This window comes from Sphaerodactylus townsendi, linkage group LG01, assembly GCF_021028975.2.
Source record: "Sphaerodactylus townsendi isolate TG3544 linkage group LG01, MPM_Stown_v2.3, whole genome shotgun sequence".
Classification (NCBI taxonomy): domain Eukaryota; kingdom Metazoa; phylum Chordata; class Lepidosauria; order Squamata; family Sphaerodactylidae; genus Sphaerodactylus; species Sphaerodactylus townsendi.
Window position 1 is genome coordinate 31,712,384 of NC_059425.1, and position 25,610 is coordinate 31,737,993.

Sequence of the window (25,610 nt, forward strand, 5' to 3'; positions counted from 1 at the left end):
GTAAATAAGAACCTGTGATATATCATTTTTTCTCTTCTTGCTAATGGAATACACTTGTATATAGGCAGGCACCGAATGGACATTTGGCTCAGCAGCTCTTAATAAGTTGCTCGGGCACAGTTTATCCCTCAACCATAGATAAGGCTGCCAAACCTCAAGTGGGGCAGGGAATTCCCATCCCCAATTTATCTTTCCCCGTGAAGCAAAACAAAGTCACACTTTCACAGATTTTGGAACTCGCGCGGAGAGTCAAACCTGAGAGCGCAGCGAGTTCTGAAGAGCAGGAACCCTGTCCATAACAGAGAATCTGATATGAAGGGAATATACACTTACTGCATAATAAGAGCAGAAATGGCCATTGTCAAATATCTTTATTCCTTTTCAGTATCAAGTCAGAAAAACCCAGATCAGAAGGGTGGGAGCAGAACCCATCTATACATAGTAATGATTGACTAATGACTGTAATGTCAAGATCAGCTGGCATGAACATCACTAAAAGGCAGGCCTGGAAGCTCCTAGGCCAGTGATGGCGAACCTTTTTGAGACTGAGTGCCCAAATTGCAACCCAAAACCCACTTATTTATTGCAAAGTGCCAACAAGGCAATTTAACCTGAATACTGAGGTTTTAGTTTAGAAAAAACGGTTGGCTCCGAGGTGCGCGTTACTCAGGAGTAAGCTTGGTGAAGCAACCATGCAACACTTTGAATGGGTGAATCACGACCCTAGGAGGGTTTACTCAGAAGCAAGCCCCATTGCCAGCAACTGAGCTTACTCTCAGTTAAAGGATCGTGCCCAGGCCAGCCTAGATGTGTGGGGGGGGGGGGAGAGTGATTTTCCACCACCACCCATATAACGAACTCTGTGCATGCATGCCCACAGAAAGAGCTCTGAGAGCCACCTCTGGTACTCGTGCCATAGGTTCGCCACCACTGTCCTAGGCCATCACAAGAGTGAGCGCACTGCACTTCCCATGGAGAAGCCATTATGCTCCTTCCTGTGGTCCATGAAGCACTTCCTGTAGAATCTCCAAAATCTAGATGTCTTACCCAAGTGTAATTCAAGGTGCAACAATGTTTATCATCATTGGGTCCAGTGGTAATTTTCCACAGACAAAAGCCATTCCCTTCAAAGGAATGGAATTTTTTTTGCCTCCCTCCTCCTGCAGCAGCCTAGAACTCCCCAGAATGGTGCTTATGGAGGAATGGGGCTGGCCCAAGTTTTTTTGGCGCCTTAGGCAAACAATGACCTTGGCACGCACACTCTCTCTCTCTCTCTCTCTCTCTCTCTCTCTCTCAACACAGACACACAGACACACACACACTCAACAGAGTCTAAGATGAATGCTTTACTTACTGGGCATTCAAAACAAACATTGGAAAAATACAAACAGATAAGCTCTGGAAAACGCCTCTGTCTTCCACCAGGTCAGCTATAGAAAATCAGAGTCAACAGATACCGAATTGCAGAAACCAGCTAACAAAGTTCCCTTCAAGCCAGTAGAGGAGGCTCTTCTTGCACCTCAAAATCTGGTGCCATCGCTAATTGCCTAGATTTGACTAGTGGTCAGTCCAGCCCTGCTGGGAGCCTGCAGTGAGATGGGGAACTGGCAAAAATCATGCCACCTTGATCAGTGGGAAATGAACCAATGTTAGCTCTAACCTATTATCTACCAGCCAATCATGATGTTTATAAACTTACTTCTACTAGATGAATATCCCTGGTTAGATATAAGGTGAGTAGTGAAGGTCCTGGAAATGTGGAAGCTGTTACTTAACCACTCATGGTGAACCCTGAGCAAGACATACTTTCTGGCAGCACTGCTCACATTTTTCAGGGTTGCTGATCCATCCATTCACTTATCACTGTTTACTTTTCCATGAAAAAAAACAACACTAGAGAGCCCAAACTGGTCTTTCAAGATTCGCTTCCTTCCTGGGCTGTTTGGGTGGTACATACACACAATTTTCAGACAGCTCTGCTTTCCTGAATTCCCACAATTTGTTCATCAGGAAGGCAAATAACAGCGATGATCCCGTGTTCTGGAACACAAGCCTGCTTCCACATGGGTCGCCCCTGCTGTGGAATTAGAAGTGGGCACGGTAAGAGGCTCAAAGGGGGAAATTATGGCAGCCACAATTGTACAAGCATGGTATTCTGTGGGATTATTCCCCAAAAGCAGGACACATCCAGTGGGCCGTGCAGGGCAAAATCCTAGACAGAAATCACACATTCGCATGTGTTCTTTGCACTGCCTCATCAATGGGACAGGGGAAGAAACATAAAGGTTTGAAAAGCAGGTTTCAAATGATAGCGCATGAAAGAACTTATAAAGATCTATAGTCTGCCCTCCAAAACCAAATCCTGAATTCCAACCCATATTCTGTAGATTATTATGTAGATCAGTGGTTCTTCCTCCAAGGCTTACAGAGTGCCACATTTGCCATTATCATCAACTAACAGAGCAGGGACGTAGGTATAGATTTTTTATGGGGGGGGTTAGGGGTGGGGCCATACCCCCACCCGCCCCTAGGGTGTGGCCACGCCTCCCCAAGCCCCGCCCCCGGCCTAGCACTTATAAAAGCAGCCCTCCAAGGCCAGGGATGGAAGACTCCCCCGCCCTGCCCTCCCCTACCCCCCACCAGGTGGGCTCCCAGCTGGCAGCTGACAGTTCCTTCTGCCCTCCCCTCTGGGAAGAGGCGTAGAGGGAAAATGGAGCCCGGTGCAAAATCTGAGCCCCCCCTGCCCCCCGGGCAGCCGCTGTGATGCTAGAATCCACCCCCAAACAGCATCACTTTCAATTGTGTTTAAACTAGAGAGCCCAAATTCTCCTTTTAAATCCACCTTAAAGGGAGAATCTGGGGTCCCCAGTTAAATAACATTGAAAGTGATGCTGTTTTGTGGCGGATTATCCCCCACCGTGAAACAGCATCACTTTCAATGTGGCGTAGTGGTTAAGAGCAGGTGCTTTCTAATCTGGAGGAACTAGGTTTGATTCCCTGCTCTGCCAATTGAGCTGTGGAGGCTTATCTGGGGAATTCAGATTAGCCTGTACACTCCCACACATGCCAGTTGGGTGACCTTGAGCTAGTCACAGCTTTTAGGAGCTCTCTCAGCCCCACCCACCTCACAGGGTGTTTGTTGTGAGGGGGGAAGGGCAAGGAGATTGTAAGCCCCTTTGAGTCTCCTACAGGAGAGAAAGGGAGGATATAAATCCAAACTCTTCTTCTTCTTCTAAACTGAGGACCTCAGATTCTCCCTTTAAATCCATGCCGAAGGGGGTGGATTTAAAAGGAAATTTGGGGGGTGCCTGCTGTCAGGGGTGCAATTGTTAAGCTACCAGCACCAAACTTTTAGGGTACCCTTAGGAGACTCTCTTAATGATACCACCCAGTTTTGGTGAAGTTTGGTTCAGGGTGTCCAAAGTTATGGACCCTCAAAGGTGTAGCCCCATCTCCTATTACCTCCCATTGGAAACAATGGGGGATGGGGCACCCCCTTTGGAAGTCTATAGCTTTGGACCCCCTGGACCAAACTTCACAAAACCTGGGTGATATCAGTAAGAGACTCTCCTGATGTTACCTCCCAGGTTTGGTGAAATTTAGTTCAGGGTGTCCAAAGTTATGGACCCTCAAATGTGTAGCCCCCATCTTCTATTAGCTCCCATTGGAAACAATGGAGGATGGGGCACTCCATTTGGGAGTCCATAACTTTGGACCCCCTGAACCAAACCTCACCAAACCTGGATAGTATCATCAGGAGAGTCCACCAAACAATCCCTGAAAGTTTGGTGCTGCTAGTGGTGGCAAACCTTTGGCACTCCAGTTGTTATGGACTACAATTCCCATCAGCCCCTGTCAGCATGGCCAATTGGCCATGCTGGCAGGGGCTGATGGGAATTGTAGTCCGTAACATCTGGAGTGCCAAAGGTTCGCCACCACGGTGCTAGCCCAAACAATGCGCCCCCTGCAGGCCAAAAACCAAAAAACACTAAAAATGTTTTAAAAACCCACAAACGGGTGGGCGGAGCTTCGGACATGAATGGGGGGGTTCAAACCCGAGAACCCCCCCTTACCTACATGCTTGTAACAGAGCCATATTTACTTTCACTTTTGGCAATAGAACTGCACCATGGGAACAACCACAACTTACCATTTTCTCTGGCAGCAGCAATTTCCAGGTGGAAACCACCTGCCATCCAGAAGTCTCCTCTGGCAATGGCCTTGCCCATTTTCCTGTAACATGGGGCAGGTGCCACAGTGGGGAACAATGCTCAGAAGTGCCTTAAGACAGCCAGTATGTTACGGTAGTTAAGAGCAGATAGACTTAATCTAGGTTTATTTCTCCACTGCTACACATGAAGCCTGCTGGGTGATCTTGGCCCAGTCACAGTTCTCTCAGAACTCTGTCAGCACTGCTTCCCCACCTCACGAGATGTCTGTTATGGGCACAGTAAGGAATTTGCACGGCTCTTTGAGACTCCTTACAGTTGAAAAAAGCAGGGAATAAATCCAAATTCTTCTTCTCTTCTTCTTAAGTGATATTTCAAAGAGCAGAATTTGGATTGGCAGGATGCAGAATTCAAATTATTTTTCTAATTCATAGTATGCACGGTCATAATAATTCAAGAGCCACACTGCAGCCCTTAAAAGTTCAGACCTGATGAACAGGATGGACTTGGACCAGTTCAGCAAACTGATTCTCATAATGGCCAGTTAGCTGCCCCTGGAAGAACCACAAGCAGGGAATCAAGACCCAACCAACCCCTGTTATTACGCCTGGGCAGTAGTATTCAGAGGTACCCTCCCTCTGGAGTCCTGTTTCTAATATTGAATTTGTTTAGGAACAATTTTTGCAAAACCTTTCCTCCTCTCACCAACTTGAAATGTGTTCCCAGTTTGCCGGGGGGGTGGGGGGGTGGGCAGACTCTTTACTCATAGGATAATTCTAGAGTGTCCTTGGGAAGACTATACTGGCATGTATGGGGAGTCCCAGTCAATCAAACACCTTGGCAGGCAGCCTTTGGCTGCAGTAGTTGGGAGTTCCTATAGAGTTGCCAGCTCCGAGTTTGAAAATTCCTGGAGATTTCATTTCATTTGTTTGATTTATACTCTGCCCTCATAAAAAACCACTAATTAAATATCAAGATTTGGGGGTGAAACTTGAGGCAGGAAGGGTTTATGGAGGGGGAGGACTTCAAAAAGTACAATGGAGCCCAACTTCGGAAGCAGCCTTTTCTCTGGGGGTGTTGATACCTGTAGACTGGATGCCAACTGTAATTCTGGGAGCTCTCCAGGCCCCAAGAGTGGTATGACACACTTTCAACCAGCATTGCATGGTGGTTAGAATATATGGATTACTACAAGGAGACCCAGATCCATACTTGTTGTGCTAATATGGCTCTTCGAGCCAGGGATTCTTGCTCAGGCTTAAGGCCAGACTACATGTTCTCTTTTCTCTGGGTCCCTCAAAGTTCCTGGAAGATCAGACACACATCTGGAGTTCCATACTAGGAATTCAATTCCCCCAGGCGTGCGGGGGCGCAATGTGGATCAAGGTCATGATGCTTGAGGAGAAGGGGCTTCAGTCTGTTTTTCTGATCTGAAAGAGTCCACAGGGACTGCTATCTGTCCTGTAGGGGATATCCCATCATTGATGCGAATAGTGCCTCCTGAGGCCATTTCATGTCAGGAAAATGGTATGAGAGAGAAGGCTGAAGCCCCCTTTCTTGTTTGGTCTGCACCAGGTTCCCAATTTGGATCAGGCCCACATGAACCTGGGAACTGAGTTTCCATCACAAACTTGCAGTACCCATCTGATCGCACGGGGAAAACAGTGAGTAGTGGTGGTGGTGGTTAGTTCAATTTAATAATCCGCCCACCCCTAAGGGCTCTGGGCAGTGTACAAACCAGTGCATAACTACAATACATACATAAATAAAACAAAATATACTCACAATATTAAAACATTAAAAAACACAGCAGGCCCTAAACTACTCCACAAGGTTGTTGTATGGTTACTATGAGAATAGGGAAGGATTGTGAGTGCTATCCAGTGCTCTGGAAGAAAGGCAAGATAAAACGAGGTTGATATTCCCTACAGTAAAATCTGGAGTTTCTTGTTGACTATCCTTATCAGATGTTATTCATTTACAACTGAGCTGCCACAGTGAAGGTTTGGAATTTCAGTTCTGTTCAGGTTGCCAATTGTCATGGACCTTGGTATGCTTCTGATGGAAAGCCCCTGACAGAGAGTCCAAAAATACCTCCAAGTCTAAGCAAACTCAGGGCACCATGGGCATACAGGAGTGTGTTGAGAGGCCTCGGGCAGTTATGCACATAGATACAAGTATTTTGTTTGGGAGGGGTGGTTTTTCTGGTTCAATGGGTGATCCATATCTAGGATCTATATCTTCTGCTTTTCAATTCAGCGAGAGCATAGTTCCTGATTTCCCACATTTGGCATGTAATATATGAACAGGACAGGGTAATTCAGTGGACATCTGTTTAGGTGCGCAAAAAATCTCAGACTTAATCACCAGCTTTTCCAGTTCATGTAATAATTCCAGTGAGTTAACTGTTTTAGTCTGTTGCAGCAAAATAAAACAGGAGTGGTACCTCGAAGACTAGCTTTGAAGACTATTCAGCATAAGGAGGTGATGTTGCAGGCCTTTGCTTGAGACCTTGGCGAGCCACCTCCAGCAGACAATATTTACCTTGTTAGATTAATGCTCTGGCTCAGAATAAGACTCAACACATGAGGTTGTTTTATACCGATTTAGAGCACTGACCACCTGCTGCCTCCTCATCTACCCTGACTGGCTAAAATAAACAGAAGTTTGAAAAATTAACCAAGGTTTATTTCAGCATAAGCCTTTTTGGGGGACTTAAGATTACTTCTTGAGTTGCTATGCAAACATTTGGGTCAGAGGTATGACCCATAAAGGGGGGGTGGGGAGAGAGAGACAGGGACAAAGGACTGTGAAATCCAGGATGCACAAAGTGAAATGTAGTTATATAAAATTCACATCTAACCAAGAAGATACAGAGGCCATTCACAAAAACATCAGTAATTGATTGGGAATCAAGAACCAACTGCTCCTAAATATCAACTCCCTCCCCCGATACACAAAGAGTTGCCAACTCCAGCTTGAGAAATTCCAGGAGATTTGGGGATGGTACCTGGGGAGGGAGGAGTTTCAGGAAAGGGAGGGAGCTAAGCATTGATGTCAGCCCTCCAATGTGGCCATTTTCTCCTGGCAAACTGATATCTGCAGCCTGGACATTAGCTGTAATATTGGGAGAACTCCAGGCTCCACCTGCAGGTTGGTAAAGATTGGCCAGTCACCATGAAGCTGGGTAAGTTTTATAGTGTCTGTCTTTTCTGTCATCTGGTGTGACAGGGCCTTCCTTGCAGAAAGGCAGAATGACATATATACTCAGCAACTTTAAAATATACCTCTACACACATCCCTCAGGTGAGAATATAATTTAACACTAATTGACAGCAATCCCAACAATCAAATCCAGCCAAGTGCTGAAACATAACAGAGCAGACTGAGGGCGGAGTTCAAGGTGGTGAACTGTGGAGGGAATTGCTGAGGGCATCTTCTAATACAGGGGTCGGCAACCTCTCTCTCTCTCTCTCTCTCTCTCTCTCTCTCTCTCACACACACACACACACACACACACACACACACACACACACACACACACACACACACACACACACACACACACACACACACACACACACACCCCGGAGCCATTTCGACGGAAAAGAAAACACTTGGAGCCGCAAATACTTTTTGACATCTAAAATGAAGATAACACTGTATATATTATTATGCAGGGAGAAGTTCTCTTCTTGGGGCCCATTTTTACCCATCAAAACAAAAAGGGGGCGGGGGTAAAAAGCTTGTTGATTTGTATATGATTCAAATTACCAGCAATAGAACCCCCATTTCACACATTTCTCTTTTCTTGTGTTGAAAGACACTGATTATGCCCCCCCCAAAAAAGAACCCCCTCAAATTCCACTTGGATGGTGGATCAAAATTGGTGCCTTTAATGGGGTTGTCAACTTCCAGGGGGGGCTGAACTTCTCCCCTCCCCCTAAGAAAATGTCTGCCATGGAGGGTGGACTCAACAGTCATATTCCTCACTGAGCATGGCCCCTGCCCTGGTCCCAAAAGCCACAGCTTCTGAGAATCTACCCCCGAATGTCCTGGGAGTTCACAACCCGCATCAACCATGGCTGAGGATGATCCCAGCCTTCCTACCATCCACGATCTACAAGCTTACCCTCCACTGGCTTACTCTGAAGTAAACCTTTCAAGATCCACATGCAGGGCTTTCCCCATGCGCTCCTGCCCTCCTGGGCAATGCAGAAGCAAACAATTCCCAGCCACTCCTGCCTCTCCATCAAACAGCCCCAACGAGTGCAACCTTGCAGGGCTGCAGGTAATAACTCCTTTAAAAACTGACATCGTATTTCTTACCTGGACTCAGCCAGGCTGCCATCTGCCAGGAAAGCCCCTGGAGCTCAGCAGGGCTGCTGGGGGTCTGCAACCCAAGGTGGCGCTGCTGGGGTCCCCCATGTGGTCCCACCCCCAAGAAGGACCCGGGGGAGGAGGAAATGAGGCTGCCCAAAGCAGGGTCCACCCTGACCCCCCATTCAAGGGGAGCGGACTGTAGTTAGGATTGTGCTGAAAATCTGCGCTCCAGCAACTCCCTCCCATTTCCCACCCTTTGTCACTCGCCTGTTCAAGAGGAACCACCAGCGGTGCTCCGCCCCCACCCCGCGCCGTCATCACCAGCATCAGCCAACCAGGCAGCTGGGACAGGGAAGCCAGAAGTGGCTTGGGATAGCTGTCTCGGGCTGTGCCTCTCTAGGAATGGGTACTCTTTCCCATTAACTCAGGGCGACTCTCCGAAGGAGGCTGAGAGGACCCAAGCCACACAGAGCCACAGTACAAGGGTGAAAGAGCCACATGCGGCTCTGGAGCTGTGGGTTGCAGACCCCTGTTCTAGTAACTGCCATCGCAGCCTTGCTATGCGGCTGCTCCTCAGAGGCAAAGAGGCTGTATTTGCTACCACTGTCCTCTCCAAGATGGAAAACTTCTGGAGGCTTGGGGATGGAGCCTGGGGAAGACAGGGACCTCAGTCGGGCACGATGCCATAGAGTCCACCTTCCAAAACATCCATTTTCTCCAGGGAACTGATCTTCAGTCAGAGATGGCTAGGGAGATGAATTCAGGGGATCCCCGGGTCTCACTTGAGGCTGGCATCCCTGCCTGAGCCCCAGCAGCTCTCCCATCTCAGGGTACGCTGACGCTGGTCTGCTTGTGACCCTAGTGTGAACACTGATTGCATCAACTACCTGACCACCAACGTGGACTCCGCCAAGCCCAAGACAGACATGCAGAATATCAGAGGAGGAGGTGGAGGCCTACATGCCTGTGCCTTGAATGCCAACTCACCAATTTTGCTGGTAATCTGGGCAAGGATATCCCAGTTCTTGAGCAGTTTCAAACCCTCTTTATCCAAAGGCAACAGCAGGACAAGAGACTCCCTGTTGGTTACTAGAAAGCAACCATCCTCTATCGTTTCGTTTTTAACTTTCTCAAAACCTCTCTGGTCTCTAGCTGCCATATCCTTTGCTCCACAACAGAACAGCCAAGATCCCAGGAAGCATTGCAACTGATGGGCTACCCTGGGGCTCTAACTCTGAATGGTCTTCTTTTGTTTCTAGGCCCAAGGCCCAGCCAACAGCACATTAACATAGCCTCCCCTTTGTTTCTGTACCAGAGAGATAGTAGTCAGCATTCAGCAAAGCGTATAATGTGCACAAGGGGAAACTGGGGCAGAAGACAATGCCCTAATTGATATTTTGTCTGTTGGTGGAAGGGAAGCGCTGGGGGTAGGAACCTGCCTTTAATTTGTACATTGATATTTGATTTCTAAATGACATCCATGGATGAAACTGGTTCTTTTTTAATTATGAAAAAGGATAACACTGAACCCCAAAATGTTAAGAGTCTCATACTAATCTCATCTTAGTGTGCTAACATGAAGCAGATTTAATAATACCATCTCCAGAGCGACCAGTGTAATTTTGCTTGCGGCTGGCAGCAGAAAGAGGAAAAATCGTCATTATGCAGAAAGGATGATTGTGTGTGAAATAGTTTACAGGGATCTACAAGCTCAGACCTTTCTTGGAACATCTATTTTCTTACTATTGGCAATCCAGTGGGAAGTTCTCCTCCACCAGGTCCACTGAAAACAAATGAGAGCCGTGCCAAAACAAAGTTGTGCGCGTCCTCGGAACAATGCTGCCAGGCAGGTTTCCAGGCTGCCCGTTTTGCAGATGAGAATTGAGGTTAAGGGCAACTTTGCGGTTCAAATGAGACTAGAATTCAGATCTCCAGCATTGTATCAAATATTGCTGCACCAATTCCATAGTTCTCTATATGTGCGCTTAATACAAAAGCTAGTAATTTAAAAAGTGTCTAGATACATTAGGCAAATACATATCAATAACATTGATGACAATAATTTCTTTTAAATGGAAAACAGGTAGATTCGTGACTATGAGATAAAGTTTGAGAGAATGGCAATAGCAGCTTGAGTAGGACACTCAGTGCATCTTTTGTATGTCTCCCATCTTCACAAGACAGTTCATCTCTTGGATCACTTTAGTGACGAAGATATCTTCATTCTTCACTTTTTCCAGCTTTATCTTATTTTTACCCCCACCCCTTTAGGTGGTGGACCAAATGGAAGCGCTCCTACACATAGACATGAAAATGTACTGTATATTTAGTAAGGCCACTACTGGTTTTCAGTTCTCACTTCATCTATTATTTTTATGACAAAATAAGAAGTCGTCATCTTCGGTGATTTTCCCCTCCTGAAGATCTTAGGAGTGACAACTCTAGATCACAGCCAGAATTATTTTACTCAAATGTACATGAATGTCATTGGCCATTCTCTAGCATCGTCACCCAGGTGAACGGATAGAACCCTCCTGGAATTTGGTCTGATTTCTGTCTTACTCTCATGAATACTTCAACACTATCTTCAGTCTTTAGTACTTCAACATTTTACAAAGCATTCTGCAATGATCTATTTGAATCAGGTTCTAAGTGGATCCCACAATGACCATTTCCTCTAAATCCACTGCAGGAAAGTGAGAGAGGACATGGAAAATCTCATATTGATAAAGTCACACCTTTCAAAGAAAAGCAAAGTTACTGGTCGAAGGAGACAGTATACTCCAGTCATCTGAGCGCATCATGTTTCTTCTTGTTTTCATGTTCTTATTTCCTCTAATGAGCTTCTGAAGTGCTGCCCTCCCAAAGAATTGCCACAGAATTGGCCCCTGACTCCAGCCAAGAATAGCTTCCTCCCCTCAAGGTTGTAGCAGAGTCCACAAGATTGACCTGTCTCAAAGCAGTCATCACATTCTAGGGGTGTATTTGACTCTGGTGGAAGAAGGTGGGCCTCCATTGCTGTAAAACATAGAATGCTGTTGCTGTAAAACATAGAATGCACCAATGCTGGCACTTTTTATGCAGCTGCCAGGATCCGATACACCACCGTTGTTCCAGAATGACTACAGGAGGTCCTCAGTGACGAGTCACAGAAGAGTGTCTGGCTTCTGGAATGCTTTTTTGGCACCAAATAAGGTTTTGTGCCTGTATTGCAAGGCCTAGAGGCAAATATGGATTTAACATTGTCTGTTTCCCTCCACCTCTATTCATGCATCTGGTGGGGTTACGACACTTCCCTGTGGAAAGAGCAGAAAAGGCAATTGGAAAAATGTGGTGTGAAGCTTTCTGTTGTGCTGATACTCCACTGATGCTGAGCAATGACAGTAAAAAGAGAGAACGGGGAAGAGAATGGCATCACGGTAATGGCACAACATCACTTCCATTGTAAGTCTGGAAGTGACATGAATCCTAGAACATCATACTGATGCCATGCCAGAAGTGACATCACAGCATTGCCATGACACTGAACATCAGTTCTGGGGAGGTGCCAGTATTTGGCTGGGAACCCTGTTCTCCACTCCACCCTTTCCTTGTGCGTGAACCTACAAACCTGCCTTATATAGACTGTGGGTCTGTGGCGTACCTAGGCAAACTGGAGCCCTGAGCAAAACCTGAGTTTGATGCCCCCCCCCCCCCAATGGGCAGCCACCTTCCCCCACCATGACTAAACAATGATTTTTTTCCACCAGGTCGTTTCAAAGTCACCATCACATTATAGAACATGCCCCAACTCACAAATCTGGACACAGCAATGGGCCATGCCACACAGCAGAAATATTTTTTTTAAAAAAAATTTCAAAATGCTTTCAAGACATTTTATTACTGCTATGAAAACATTTTATGGTGTTGTATCCAGTCCCCCCAATTGGGGGAAACAGAATCACTTCCAATGTTATTTAAATTGGGGACCCCAGATTCTCCCTTTAAGGTGGATTGAAAAGGAGAATCTGAGCTCCCTAGTTTAAACAAGTGATGCTGGAATCCACCCCCAAACAGCATCATTTTCAATGGTGTTTAAACTAGGGAGCCTAGATTCTCCCCCACCCTGAAACAGCATCACTTTCAATGTTTAAACTGGGGACCTCAGATTCTCCCTTTAAATCCATGCCAAAGGGGGGTGGATTTAATAATAATAATAATAATAATAATAATAATAATAATAATAATAATAATAATAATAATAATAATAATAATAATAATAATAATAATAATAATAATAATAATAATAATAATAATAATAATAATAATAATAATAATAACCTTTATTAGGCATTGAGAAAATAAAAGAAAGGAAGAAAACAAACATTGGCAGAAAAAGGGTGGATTTAAAAGGAGAATCTGGGGAAATTTAGGGGGTGCCTGCTGTCAGGGGTGCAATTATTAAGATAGCAGCACCAAAATTTCAGAGTATCTTCGTGAGCCCCTATTGATGATACCACCCAGGTTTGGTGAAGTTTGGCTTAGGGGGTCCAAAGTTATGGGCCCTCAAAGGTGTAGCCCCCATCTCCCATTAGCTCCCATTAGAAACAAAGGAGGATGGGGCACCCTTTGGGAGTCCATAACTTTGGACTCCCTAAACCAAACCTTGCCAAACCTGGTGATATAATCAGGAGAGTCTCCTGAAAAATCCCTGAAATTTTGGTGCTGCTAGCCTAAAAACTGCGCCCCCTGCATGACAAAAATGGAAAAAACACTGAAAATACAAAAAAATCCCACAAATGAACCTGCATTTTTGGCGTCCACCACAAGGGGGCGCCCTGGGCAAGTGCCCACTTTGCCCAATGGGAGCAATGCCTCCGCTATGGGTCCCATCTGGTCCAGAATGATTTACTCTGAATGTTTGTGCCTATTTCCAGGGACTCCAGCACAGGGTGTCTCTCAGCTCTGCTCCCTGAGATCCTTCTAGCTGGAGAGGCCAATCAGAGATTGAGCCTCAGCCCTTTGGCATACAAATAGGTGCTCCACCACTGAGCCACCTCCTTGCACCTTTGCCCCATCCATGTGCTATTAATGGGTTTGGCACTGTAGAACAGATAGAGTGAAAGAAAGACCAGCAAGCTGGTTCATAAACAGTATTCTGGAAACCTCTAGAAAGTTGAACAGAAAGATCACTACTGATTGTCTTTGCACTATGTAGCCATTTGGCATGTTGTAACTTGCAGTTCACATAGAGCAATGCTCAGCTGAGCATTCCTGCTTAAACTAATGTATGCCCTAGAACGGTGGTTCTCAACCTTTTGTATCTTACTGTATATACTCGTGCATAAGCCGACCCGTGCATAAGCCGAGGCACCTAATTTTACTACCAAAACCTGGGAAAACTTATTGACTCGCGTATAAGCCGAGGGTGGGAAGCTGGGAGGCAGAGGGAGCTCCTTACTCCCCCTGATGTCACTGCCCCAATAAGGAGCTCCCTCTGCCTACCAGCTGGCTGGGCTTCCTCAAACCAAGCCGGGAGGCAGAGGGAGCTCCTTATTTGGGCAGTAACATCAGGGTTCTCCCTTCACCCTCCGAGGAGGGCAGCAACAAGCGGCTTGTGCAGCCGCAGGGAGGTCCTCCCGGGACACACCTCCAGCCTCGGCAGAGGCATGGAGAGCCGGCTGGTAAGTGGTGACTCGTGTATAAGCCGAGGGGGCATTTTTCAGTCTTAAAACAGGGCTGAAAAACTCAGCTTATACACAAGTATATACGGTAAGTCCCACAAACCAAAGAATCTAGACCCCACTATAGAAACAAAACACCCACTTCTTCCAAGAAAGACATTTATATATTTACAGGTGTTCTGTTATCACTAGCATGCCAAAAGGTCACAGAATGATAATTTGTGGAAGGTAGGGTTAGGTGGAGATAGCACGTCACTCTTGCAGGTGGACTTGGAGATTGAGGGAGAATGAATGCCTAAGGGTCATTTTGAAAATCCTGCATCCCACATAGACTACTTTTGTGTCGCATACCACTGCTATAGAACCACAGCAAACTGTGACTATTCCTCTGGAGGAGATTGAATGTACCTTGAAAAGTTAAAGCCGCCTTGTTGAATGCATCTACCATTACTCTATGCCTGCTGGAAATGGAGCAGTGCCTCATCACGCTGATTCCTCCTCCCTTCCCAAATATATGAAGAAAGGGAATAAAGGCACAGCAGCACTCAGCCTGTGCTTCTACTGCTGACAGGTATAGTTTCCTAGAACACACAATTTGTTGCCCACAGGAAGCATTTGTTGCCCACAGGAAGCATTAATGGTGCTCTCTTGCAGTTGCATACTACATTGGGGCCCATTATTTTAAGAAAAAAAATAACTCCAAAATTTGGGAGACACTAGCCTAGACTGACTCAGGGTGCTCATTTTTTATCCCCTCCCATATCTGAAAAATCCTGATCTAATTCACCTGGCATTTGCCAGCTTCCAAATGACTGCATTTTTTTTAACTTCCTGCAACACATGAGTAGCTGTGCAGGCATACAGAAATGAACCCCCACAGCCATGCTGAGTGTCCCACAATCTGACCAGCTGCACCTGCATAGCTGCGCATGTGCAACACACAAAATAAAAGAGAGAGACCTCCCTGCAACAGCTGGGCAATAATGAACATGTGGCTGTAGGTCTATATGGAAGTCATACGCACTGCCACAGGGAGAAAATGTGCTCGGGGGACTTTGCACACTGCCAGGCTCTCAGAGAATCTGCCCACAACCTGCTGGGTGACCTGCACAGAATGCCGGGCGGGCGGATTCTCCCTGACAGTGGACGGCACAGGACCTAAAGCAAATGGGTGGAAGGGAGGGGAATAAAGCGTCCCTTGCCGTGTGTGCGCGGGAGCACCTCCAACCCGGGATTGTGCAAAGGGTCGCTGGTTTAGCGATTTTTGACAATCCCAGTTTGAGGGAAATAAAGTGGGCCAAATTCGTTTGGGGAACTGGACCTGTGCAAAGTGTCCCCTCCCCAAAACAGGGTTATATAATGTCCTGATATTATATTTGGCCTATGCAGAATCTACCTGTGGTTTTATCATAGAATTTCCAGCAATACTTAGAGCTACCCTATGTCACTTCCAGCTTTTTCCACAGGGGTGACAAAGTACCACACACAGTTCTGCAGGACTTTTAAAAATCTCCCCCCTGCTGCTGCAACCGCAGGTACCAGGCAACAGGAGTGGGCCCCCTCGGATGTTTGAATTGTGAACACTCCCATCTTATTATGAACACTCAGTGTATGTGCCTCAACATGCTCGGGCCAAGTTAGACAAGCTTTTGATTACTCCGCCCCTGTCCCTCCCTCCAAGCAGCTGCCTGGAGCTGCTGACTTGCTTGGAAAAATGGGGGTGAAGTAATTTCTCTCACGTAAATCATGGCTTTTCCTTCACTAGTATTACCCCTCTGCTGTCATAGTTTAAAAATGGCACTGCATCTAGCTAGCCTTTATTTACATGTATATTTATACTTCTCTTTTATCTCCAATGTGGACCTAATAAAGCCCAATGTATCACACTGTTCCCTCCTCCATTTTATTGTCTTCACAATCCCCGTGAGGTAAGTTAGGTTGAGAATACCCGTTTCAAGATCACCCACTTTCATGGCAGAGTGGTAATTCAAAGCTAAGCCTCCCTTCCCTATGGAAGGTCCTAGTACAAGGCTAATTTCTATGTGATGCCCTCATTTGGAGCTGTGCAGCTGCTTCTCTTATATGTTTCCCTCACTTTGTCAGTTGGGTGTTGTGGGGAATCGAGCCGTGTGGATTGTATAACTAGTTTTTATTTCCACGCCAGCGTACAGACACAACCTGACGCATGAACTCAGTAGTGGAGGATGGTTCCAGGTTCAGTTGCTGCTACATCCAATCAAAAGGATCTCAGAGCCCGGAATGACTCGCTCTATGTTGGAGACTCACCACAAGCCCCAAAAGGACTGAACTAGATGGAGCAGCTGTCTAGCATGTCCCTCTTGCCCTTCTTCCTAGGAACTCATGGTGGCACGCCTGGTTCCCACCTGCTCTTTTTTATCCTCACACATTACTGAGAACTAAGTTTGGCTGAGGGACAGGGACTGCACCAGTATCACCCCAGTGAGTTTCAAACTGGTATCTGAATCCAGGGCACCCCAGCCAAACTCTACCCACCCAAAGTAAACATAAGAACGTTCCCAAGCACCCTATCAGTGTACAGGGTGGGGAGAGGCTTCTGTTGTTCACAGATCACTGCGCTGAGCCCTACCCAGCACAGATAACAATCCCCCTGATCCCCCCTACGCTTCCTCAATAACAGCTTAATTCTGAAATGAAAGACAGGCGATGAATGAAGAGCTCCAGTTTGCAAAAGCTCCCCTTAACTCATTCAGCTCCCTTTAACCTTTGGATCACATACTGAATATCAATCAAATGAGAAGTCAGAATCAGTTCAGAGATTGTTTTGCAAAAAGCAAAGGGAGTATAATATGCACGCTTCTTCAGTCATAAACTGGTTTGAACAGTCATTCCCCCTTTCCCACAGAACTGGAGTTCAAGGGAAGAAGAAGAAGAAGAAGAAGAAGAAGAAGAAGAAGAAGAAGAAGAAGAAGAAGAAGAAGAAGAAGAAGAAGAAGAAGAAGAAGAAGAAGAAGAAGAAGAAGAAAGAAGAAGAAAGAAGAAGAAGAGAAGAAGAAGAAGAAGAAGAAGAAGAAGAAGAAGAAGAAGAAGAAGAAGAAGAAGAAGAAGAAGAAGAAGAAGAAGAAGAAGAAGAAGAAGAAGAAGAAGAAGAAGAAGAAGAAGAAGAAGAAGAAGAAGAAGAGGAGGAGGAGGAGGAGGAGGAGGAGGGATGGAGAAGGAGGGAGGGAGGGAGGAGGGAGGAGTTTGGATTTATATCCCCCCTTCCTCTCCTGTAGGAGACTCAAAGGGGCTTACAATCTCCTTGCCCTTCCCCCCCTCACAACAAACACCCTGTGAGGTGGGTGGGGCTGAGAGAGCTCCGAGAAGCTGTGACTTGCCCAAGGTCACCCAGCTGGTGTGTGTGGGAGTGTACAGGCTAATCTGAATTCCCCAGTTAAGCCTCCACAACTCAAGCAGCAGAGCGGGGAATCAAACCCAGTTCCTCCAGATCAGACTGCACCTGCTCTTAGCCACTGCTCTTAGCCACTACGCCACTGCTGTAGAAACTATAGTGCTCACTGCTATTGGGGGAAGGGGGTGGGGAAATGGTGATACTGAAAGGTTTATAATACACACAGGCCCTTGTTAGCATAGCGATGGCCAAATCCGTGCATGCAATTACGTCATCTGGCTTCTTTACATGAAATCAACGGAAGCTGAACGTGTGAATGGATTCTCTTGAAAAGCAGTGCATTTTGACCTAGCGTAAGGGGCAGGAAGCTTCCTTTCTGTGATGACCCATGCACACAAGCAACAGGTAGTTTGCTGCTGCAACCCCCCTGCCCCCAATAATAAATATGCATTGTGTGAACTGGCTTCCCAAGGGGTTCAGTCTGGTACATGCCAGCAAACCATGCTTACCTGCACCTCTTCATCAATGCTTTCATAGATATCATCAAAATGTTTTTCTGGGATAGGAGGTGGCTCTTCTTCGCTTTCTTCTGTGGGCCTGTCATGGTTTGCGGGTTGAAACTGCTGCTCTGCCTTGGGTTTTTTGCACACTCGCGCATACATGGCCCGTAGCTTCTTCTCCACATCAGATGTGGACTCAGTGGGAGCATCTCGTTCACACGTCAATTCCTGCAGTTGCATGTGTGACTCATTGCGCTCGAGGGTCACCATCCCTGGCACTGATGCATCAGCAGACCCCGGAGGCATGCCCATTATCTCTGCAGGCCTGTTCTGCTTCCCACTAGATTCCACAGTAGAACAGTTTGAGCTATTGGAGGGCAAGCCAGAGCCTTCCTGGCCTTTTGACTTGTCCCCAGAACATAATGTCCTTTCTTCAACCTTGATACTTTCGTAAACTCGGCCAGCCAGACCTGGATTCAGTAGCTCTGCTCTAGATATGTCCTCTTCTCTTGGAGTCATGGGGAGCTTCCTGAGCTGCAGCGAGCCTGGGATGGTTGCATCTGGACATGACATTTGTGGACCAAAGCTTACTGTCCTCCCTGACTTCTCTGTCTTTTGGTGGTTTGGGCTTGTTGTGCCTGGATATTTTAGAGCGTTTGCTGGCAGAGGGTGTGAAACACAACCATTGGTTTGGCTCTCATCTGGGTTATTTGGCAAAGAGCTACCTGTTGAGAAAGACTGCATTTTAATTGTGTGTTCGGTTGAGGTCTCTTGGAGGGGGGTGAGGAGGCAGGAAACAGACTTAGGAAATATGTCCCCAATTTTATAAACAATAAATATATTCAATAAGTATGTAATATAATTTTACTATATGTATTATATCTATTATTTATGTTATATTTATTATATTTGATAAATAAAACATAGGCCTTGAAGAACAGCAAATAATATGCATTTATTTCCCAGGATAAAACGATAGCCAGCAATGAACTACAGAAGCCTTCCTAAAACAAGGCATGCGGCCCAACCCTACTCTTACAGCAGTGGTCAAGAGTTAGTTCAGAACTACAGATGACTGGTTGCCAGGAGTCTTGTCAAACAGAGTTGCCTAGCAACCGTGGGAGACTAGATGGGGCGAGAAAGTTGGGTAGTGGGCATCAACAACAGTGTGATGTGACTTCCAGGAAAACCCAGAAGGGATATTGTGCCTCTCTAAGAATGACTGGAAATTCTACGGTTAAAAAAAAGTTTTATAGACATGGGGAATCATAAAATAGTGTCCACCTGAAGTGACTCAGTTCATTCTTACCACCCCCAGATTCCACCACTGTTTCAATCTCAATAGCATCACACTAAAAGACAAAATCCAGGCAAAAATCCAGTGGCACTTTAAAGATGTACCAAATTTACAAGAGCATAAGTTTTTTGACTCAGAGCTCACTTGATCAGATACATAAAGTATACCTCCATAACAGATATATTTACTTTTAAAGTTGCAAGCCACAGAAAGACAGGAGGAGGAGGTTGTATAGAGAGGCCAGTTTGAAACAACCACCAAAGAGAATTCAATACATTCAGAGTAGGTGAGGAACATTTAGAGTAGGTGAGGATAAACATAGCATCAGATGTAATTGAGGAAGGTGTTGTGGAAAACAATAAGCAGAACAAATTAACATATGTGTGTAGTAGTGCACCGCTGACCCAGCAGCACCGTGGTCGAGCGCTGGAACACCTACGCTCCTACGGCCTTCTGGTCGCATCGCACCCCCACTCCTCATCCCCCTATGAGTCACGGGTCATGAACTGTCTGGCTCAGTCACCGGGCGCAGGGACAATGGTCTTGCCCCCAGGTGAGGATTAGGCTCAGACGCTTACGCTCCTCTCTGCACGTAGCCAGGTGAGATCATGCATCACATGATGATCTCCCGACCTCCCGCTCTCCCGGAACTCCCTCCGTTCCTCCCTCCTACACGCCCCCGATAGAATGACAATAAAAGGTGCCAGGAACCAGCACGCGGGAGCCTAGCTAGGAACACGGACCTCCGCGCTCCCGCTGCTGGCGATCTCCACCAGATGTTATCTCCGCGTCTCGTCTCGTTCTTGCGCTGACCACGTGGCTCGGCTACAAGCTGGTGCCGAAACCCGGGAATCCTCGAACCTCCACCCTGCTCACCGTCGCCTGGGAAAGGGCCGCGATACCGAAGTCCGCTGGATCGGCGCATCCAGGGACCACCGTTTCGGTATCGCCTGTCCTTCTGATCGGCGATCCAGAGACACGCCACCTAGGGACACTCTCTCGTCCGACGGAACACCGGTGAGTATGGGGAGCTTGCAAAAGCAGGGCTTATGACAAGCACGCTGGACGGTAACTGAAAGCGTTAGCGAAATGCGGCAGGGTCCCCGTAAAGAGAAGGGAGCTGCGCAAATTGGTTGAGGAGATTGAAGCTCAGTGTCCATGGTACCCAGAGGGGGGGACATTGAATCTTAAGGACTGGGAAAACATCGGGCGAACTCTTCGCACAGAGCCTCGCGCGCCGATGTCACTGCTACTGACGGAGACAATGTTATGTCGCCATCAGCCTGCAGACCTATGGCTCCCTTGCTGTAGGCCGCCCCCTTTCGATCTTTCACCTTCAATTTCAACCCCGAATTTTCTCTATCCGCTTAAATTGGACGCTTCTGTCCTCCTTCTGCCCCTTGCTCCTTCGCCATTTCAAATTCTCCCGCGGCTCAGCCGCCTCCCCTTGCTCCGCCTTCATTTTCCAAGCCACCGCACCTCCGTCAGCGCCACGTAATGGCGCTGGTTTCAAAACTCCGCAGAGCGATAGCCACGATCTGCAAAGGAAAGAAACCCTGACGGAAGACGATGCCGATATTCTCGCATTGTGTCCCGGCCCATTTCACAGATACCGAGGGGAGGATGGCATTGTTCGGCGGGTTGTCGAGTACCGCCCCTTAAGCTATAACATCCTCACTGAGCTCCGCAGAAAGCGATGCGAGACTTAGGAATCACTAGCCCCTACGCGGAGAGGCATGCTAGAGGCAATCGCAGGAATCACTTAATGGTTCCGGACGACTGGAAGACCACCTTCCGCATGCCCTGAGCCCTGCACAATTTGTGATCTGGGAGAGCGAAGTTCACCAGCAATGCTTTAGCAGGGCAGCCGCCTCGGGCGGCGCCTACACCGCCGCGCAGCTTTACGGCTTCGATGCCTTCAGTAACCCCAACAATCAGATTGTCCTGCCTGAGGCCACCCTTACGGTCGCCTCTGAGTGCGCTTACAAGGCGTTTGTCAAGGTCCCCAATTCTGGCCAGCCCACACAGAGCTTCTCCGCCATACAGCAAAAGCCCCAAGAGCCCTATGTCGAAGTTTGTGAACAGGCTCCAGGAAGCGCTCAAGAGGCAGGTAGATAGCGAAGAGGCCCAAAACGAAGCTCCTCATGCGCCTCTCTCTTCGCTTAAAGAGAAGCGCCTCCACGGAGTGCCGCAGAGCAATCACGGGCCTGGGCAAAGATCCTGAACTGGCCGACATGCTTAAGGCTTGCCAGGACATCGGATCTTCCGCTTCCACCAAAGCTCAGCTCTCCTCGCCGCAGCACTCTCCACCGGGCGGGAGGCAGCCTCTAGGATGACTGCTTTAACTGCGGCAGACCCGGACCCTCCTCCGAAGGGAGTGTAGGCAGCGGCCGGTGGGGGGGCCTTACAACCCCGATGGGAGGAGAGGGTCCTCCCCTAAGAGGAGAAGGCCGCCTCAAGACCCGGTGCCCATCGATGCCAGAGAGGCTTCCATTGGAGAAGCGACTGCCTAAGCTTCGGGAAACTCCCCAAGGGCCTCTCGAGGCGCCTCCCCAGCCCAGGACCAAGGAGGAGAATATTAGAGCAGAGACCCAGAGCCACCAAGCTGCCCACGCCCAAACCGCCCCCCACTCGTGGTATCTCCGGCCACGTGCACTCCAGCCCATCTCCTTCAAGTTCCCCCGCGAGGGTCGCTTTTTTTTGTCAGCTTCCCCAACTCCAGTATCAAGGCACCCCTATCCCTACCGGGACTATTGGGCTGGAGTGCTGCCTAAGGCCTCCGCCGGCTGAGCAGGGAGTGTTCATCATTCCCCGGAGTAATCGACTCCACGCACTCAGGGACCCATCCATCTCCAAATCTGGACGTAACATCCCAAGCGGGAGGTGAGTTGCTCTCCATCGGAGACCAGCTGCTGGCACATGTTGATCCTTCCTGCCCCATCATGCGCCTGCCCGCTGCCGTCACTCCAATAAAGGCATTACAAGTGCTCCCGGCAGCCAACATGGCGCCAGCCAGCACTTACTCATCGCAGCGGTGGAAACACCCATCGGAAGTCTCCCGCCCATACCTGGAGCTTCGCCATAGAGGGATGCATGTTTAAAGGGCCTGGTGGACACCGGCGCAGCTGATGATGACTGTCATCAGGGCAGCCGAAAGGTGGCCCTGACCAGTGGCCGCATCCGCAGGGAACTTCTGCTCCCGCGACATCTGGGGGTGGTGGAAACAAACCCAGCCAGACGGAGCTGTCCGCCTCGGCCACGGGTCCACAGCCTGCAGGACTGGAGGCGCATAACCTCACGAGCATGCGCCCCATCATCTTGGACATCCATGTTAATCTCTGGGGAAGAGACCTCATGAGCCAGGTCAAAGCGACCTTTAGTCTGGGATGGATAAATCCATCACGCAGATCACTAATCCCCGGATTGTACCTCCGAACTGCCTTCGAACTTCCGCGAGGGAAACTACCCCTTTTCTCTCCTTTCTTTTCCCTCTGTCTTTCAACCAGTAGAGGCCGGGAGGGCCAATTGGCTGACTGGCCCTCCCTGGATTAAAAAATCTGGGCCCGTCCTGATACCGCAGAAAGCACTGCTACAGTGACAGGCCCCCAGTTTAAAAAAGGAGGCTGCCGCGACCAAATTCACCTACAAAACGCAACCAGTTTGGGCCTTCCAGTGGTCATGGTATTATAGCACCATCATCATCACTTCTAAGACGGCTTTGGCCGAAACCGGCCTTTAAGAGAGTGGTTTCCGGCGAGGCTTTTCCCCAAGATAATTCGATCACAAATTTTAGCACCATCCAGCCCCCCTGCGTTGGCCACCAAGATCACGGTAAGTACATTTCCCTTACAAGAAAAACCCCCCCCTCTGCATGTGGAGTCCTCTGCCCTCAACCGCCTGAATGCCTTGTTCCCTTGAAGCACCCATCCCCTCAAAAGAGCTCCGAAAGCCCCTTTCGTGCTACTGATTAAGCATGCATACCCACAATTCCCCCAGGGTCCGCCCACCCCCTGCCCTCTCTGTCATATATTTTAAGAAAGAGGGATAGGCGGCCCCCAGCAGAATTGCACTACACGCAGTCTGCAAAATAGCCTCACACATTAAACTCTAACTCGAATAAAAAACTCGATCTTGATCTCCCGCCACCCGCTCTAGAACCGAGCCTGGCGGGACCCGGCCCCCTCCTATAACCTGGGGAAGGGGGTGTGTTTCAGTCCCTATTCCTACAGGCTCCTGTGGACTCCGATTCGACATCACGCGCCAGCCCATGGAATGGCGCCAGGAGGAAACCATCCCCATCCCAGAGATGGAACACATCTCTCTGAAGGATCCCGCCCAGCTGCCTCAACGGGAACGCCGACGACGACGCCCAGACGGTCCAAAGACCCGGATGACCTGGGGAAACATCAAAGCAACCACCAGCCAAGCCCAAGAGCTGCTGCGCCAGCAAGGCCACCCCGAGACACCCGAGAACCTCTGTGCCGCTCTCTTTGCGATCATCACCGCCAACTCGGCGGCCACCATCCTTTGCCTGCTCTGCTGCCTCCTGCCGATGGCGATCGGCCACCCCCGACGAAGCCACCAGACCAACATCTGGGAGCAGTTTGGTGCCGCTGCCAACGGCTCATCTTTCTGCCTGGGCCAGTACCTAGGAGTCGGGAGCCTGCTAAGCTCCTGCCTGCTCCCCGTTTGCAAAGCCCCTGGAGACTTCCTAGCGGAGTCTGGCTTAAGCCCCTTTATGAATGCTTCATCAATCAAGTACTCTATGAGCAGCTGACTGGGGACCCGTCGTCCAAACCCTCCGCCGGGCGCTCTCTCCTTTGTCACCAAGACTGTCGCTAATCACGAAGTCCAACACCTGCGCTCGCATCTCCGGCGCCACGAGACAAGGAACCGACCCCGGCCCATTCACCGGTTCGCCAACTGGAACTGCACACGCACGGAGGACATTCCCCCCGCAGACGTGGAACATCTTGCTCCCAAAGGGTTGGTTCTGGACTTGCGGGGAGAGAACTTTCAACTACATCCTGCTCGGCTCTCTGCCGGGACTCTTTGTTGCCTTAGTCGCCTCACCATCGTCCTGCCTCAGGCTCCACCCCAGGAGCCCGGCGCCGCGCCGCCTCCGCTCTGCCCCTCGACCCTCTTGCCGGAGCGATGCGGTTGCCCTCTCCGAAGCGGAGTTCGTCTCCCTCGCAACTTCCTAGTGGGAGTCCCCGACTCGCTTCTTACAACGCTAAGACCATTGGCCGGCTGGCCTGTGCCCTTGCGAAGTCCATCAACTTCTACCTCCATTGCTCTGGATGCTCTGGCCTCCGAGCAGCAGGAACTTCGTCAAAAGCGACCCTAGATAATCGTGTCAGCTTATTGATTACTTATTGCTATTACATCACCAAGGTTGTGAGAATGTACATAATATGTGTTGTTTTAATCTTTCTGATAACTCCCAATTGATTCATATGAAAGTGCGTGAATTGCAAAAAGTTGTATCCAGTCTAAAGTATGATGTATTGCCCAATTGGTGGTCAGCCCTCTGGAGCTGGCTGCCGGGAGGATGGTTGAGTGCTATCATACAGCTCTGCATTGGTTTGATTGTATGCCTCATGCGCCGGGTCTTGTATCGTTCAATGTGTATCTACATATTGCCTGTAACGTGTGTAAGAAGCCCCTCGACTTTCCCCTGCCCCGCAACCAAGTTCTAGTGTTGCACAAGCAGCGCGGTCAACACGACCAAATAGCGGAGGAGACAGACGTCCCCCTAAATCGCCCCTCAGCATTTCGGCCTCCCTTCTAAAATGTAAAAAAGGAGGAGGTGTAGTAGTGCACCGCTGACCCAGCAGCACCGTGGTCGAGCGCTGGAACACCTACGCTCCTACGGCCTTCTGGTCGCATCGCACCCCCACTCCTCATCCCCTATGAGTCACGGGTCATGAACTGTCTGGCTCAGTCACCGGGCGCAGGGACAATGGTCTTGCCCCCAGGTGAGGATTAGGCTCAGACGCTTACGCTCCTCTCCGCACGTAGCCAGGTGAGATCATGCATCACATGATGATCTCCCGACCTCCCACTCTCCCGGAACTCCCTCCGTTCCTCCCTCCTACATGCCCCCGATAGAATGACAATAAAAGGTGCCAGGAACCAGCACGCGGGAGACTCGCTAGGAACACGGACCTCCGCGCTCCCGCTGCTGGCGATCTCCACCAGATGTTATCTCCGCGTCTCGTCTCGTTCTTGCGCTGACCACGTGGCTCGACTACATATGTGGAAGATGAGTCCTTCTTAATGATAAGA

At 48.7% G+C, this 25,610-nt stretch overlaps 1 protein-coding gene across 2 annotated transcripts in view; it reads right to left on the reverse strand.

Annotated features, from left to right (window-relative positions):
• Window positions 1-9,977: 9,977 nt before the first annotated feature.
• LOC125444516 overlaps window positions 9,978-25,610 on the reverse strand; it is a 52,445-nt gene continuing 36,812 nt past the window's right edge. For both annotated transcript variants that reach the window (XM_048516992.1, XM_048516984.1), the window contains exons 5-6: window positions 18,035-18,750; window positions 9,978-11,788 (exon numbers count right to left, since the gene is read on the reverse strand). In XM_048516992.1, the coding sequence (XP_048372949.1) occupies window positions 11,759-11,788; window positions 18,035-18,750 (746 nt within the window). In that variant the 3' untranslated portion in view covers window positions 9,978-11,758. The remainder of the gene's footprint in view (window positions 11,789-18,034; window positions 18,751-25,610) is intronic.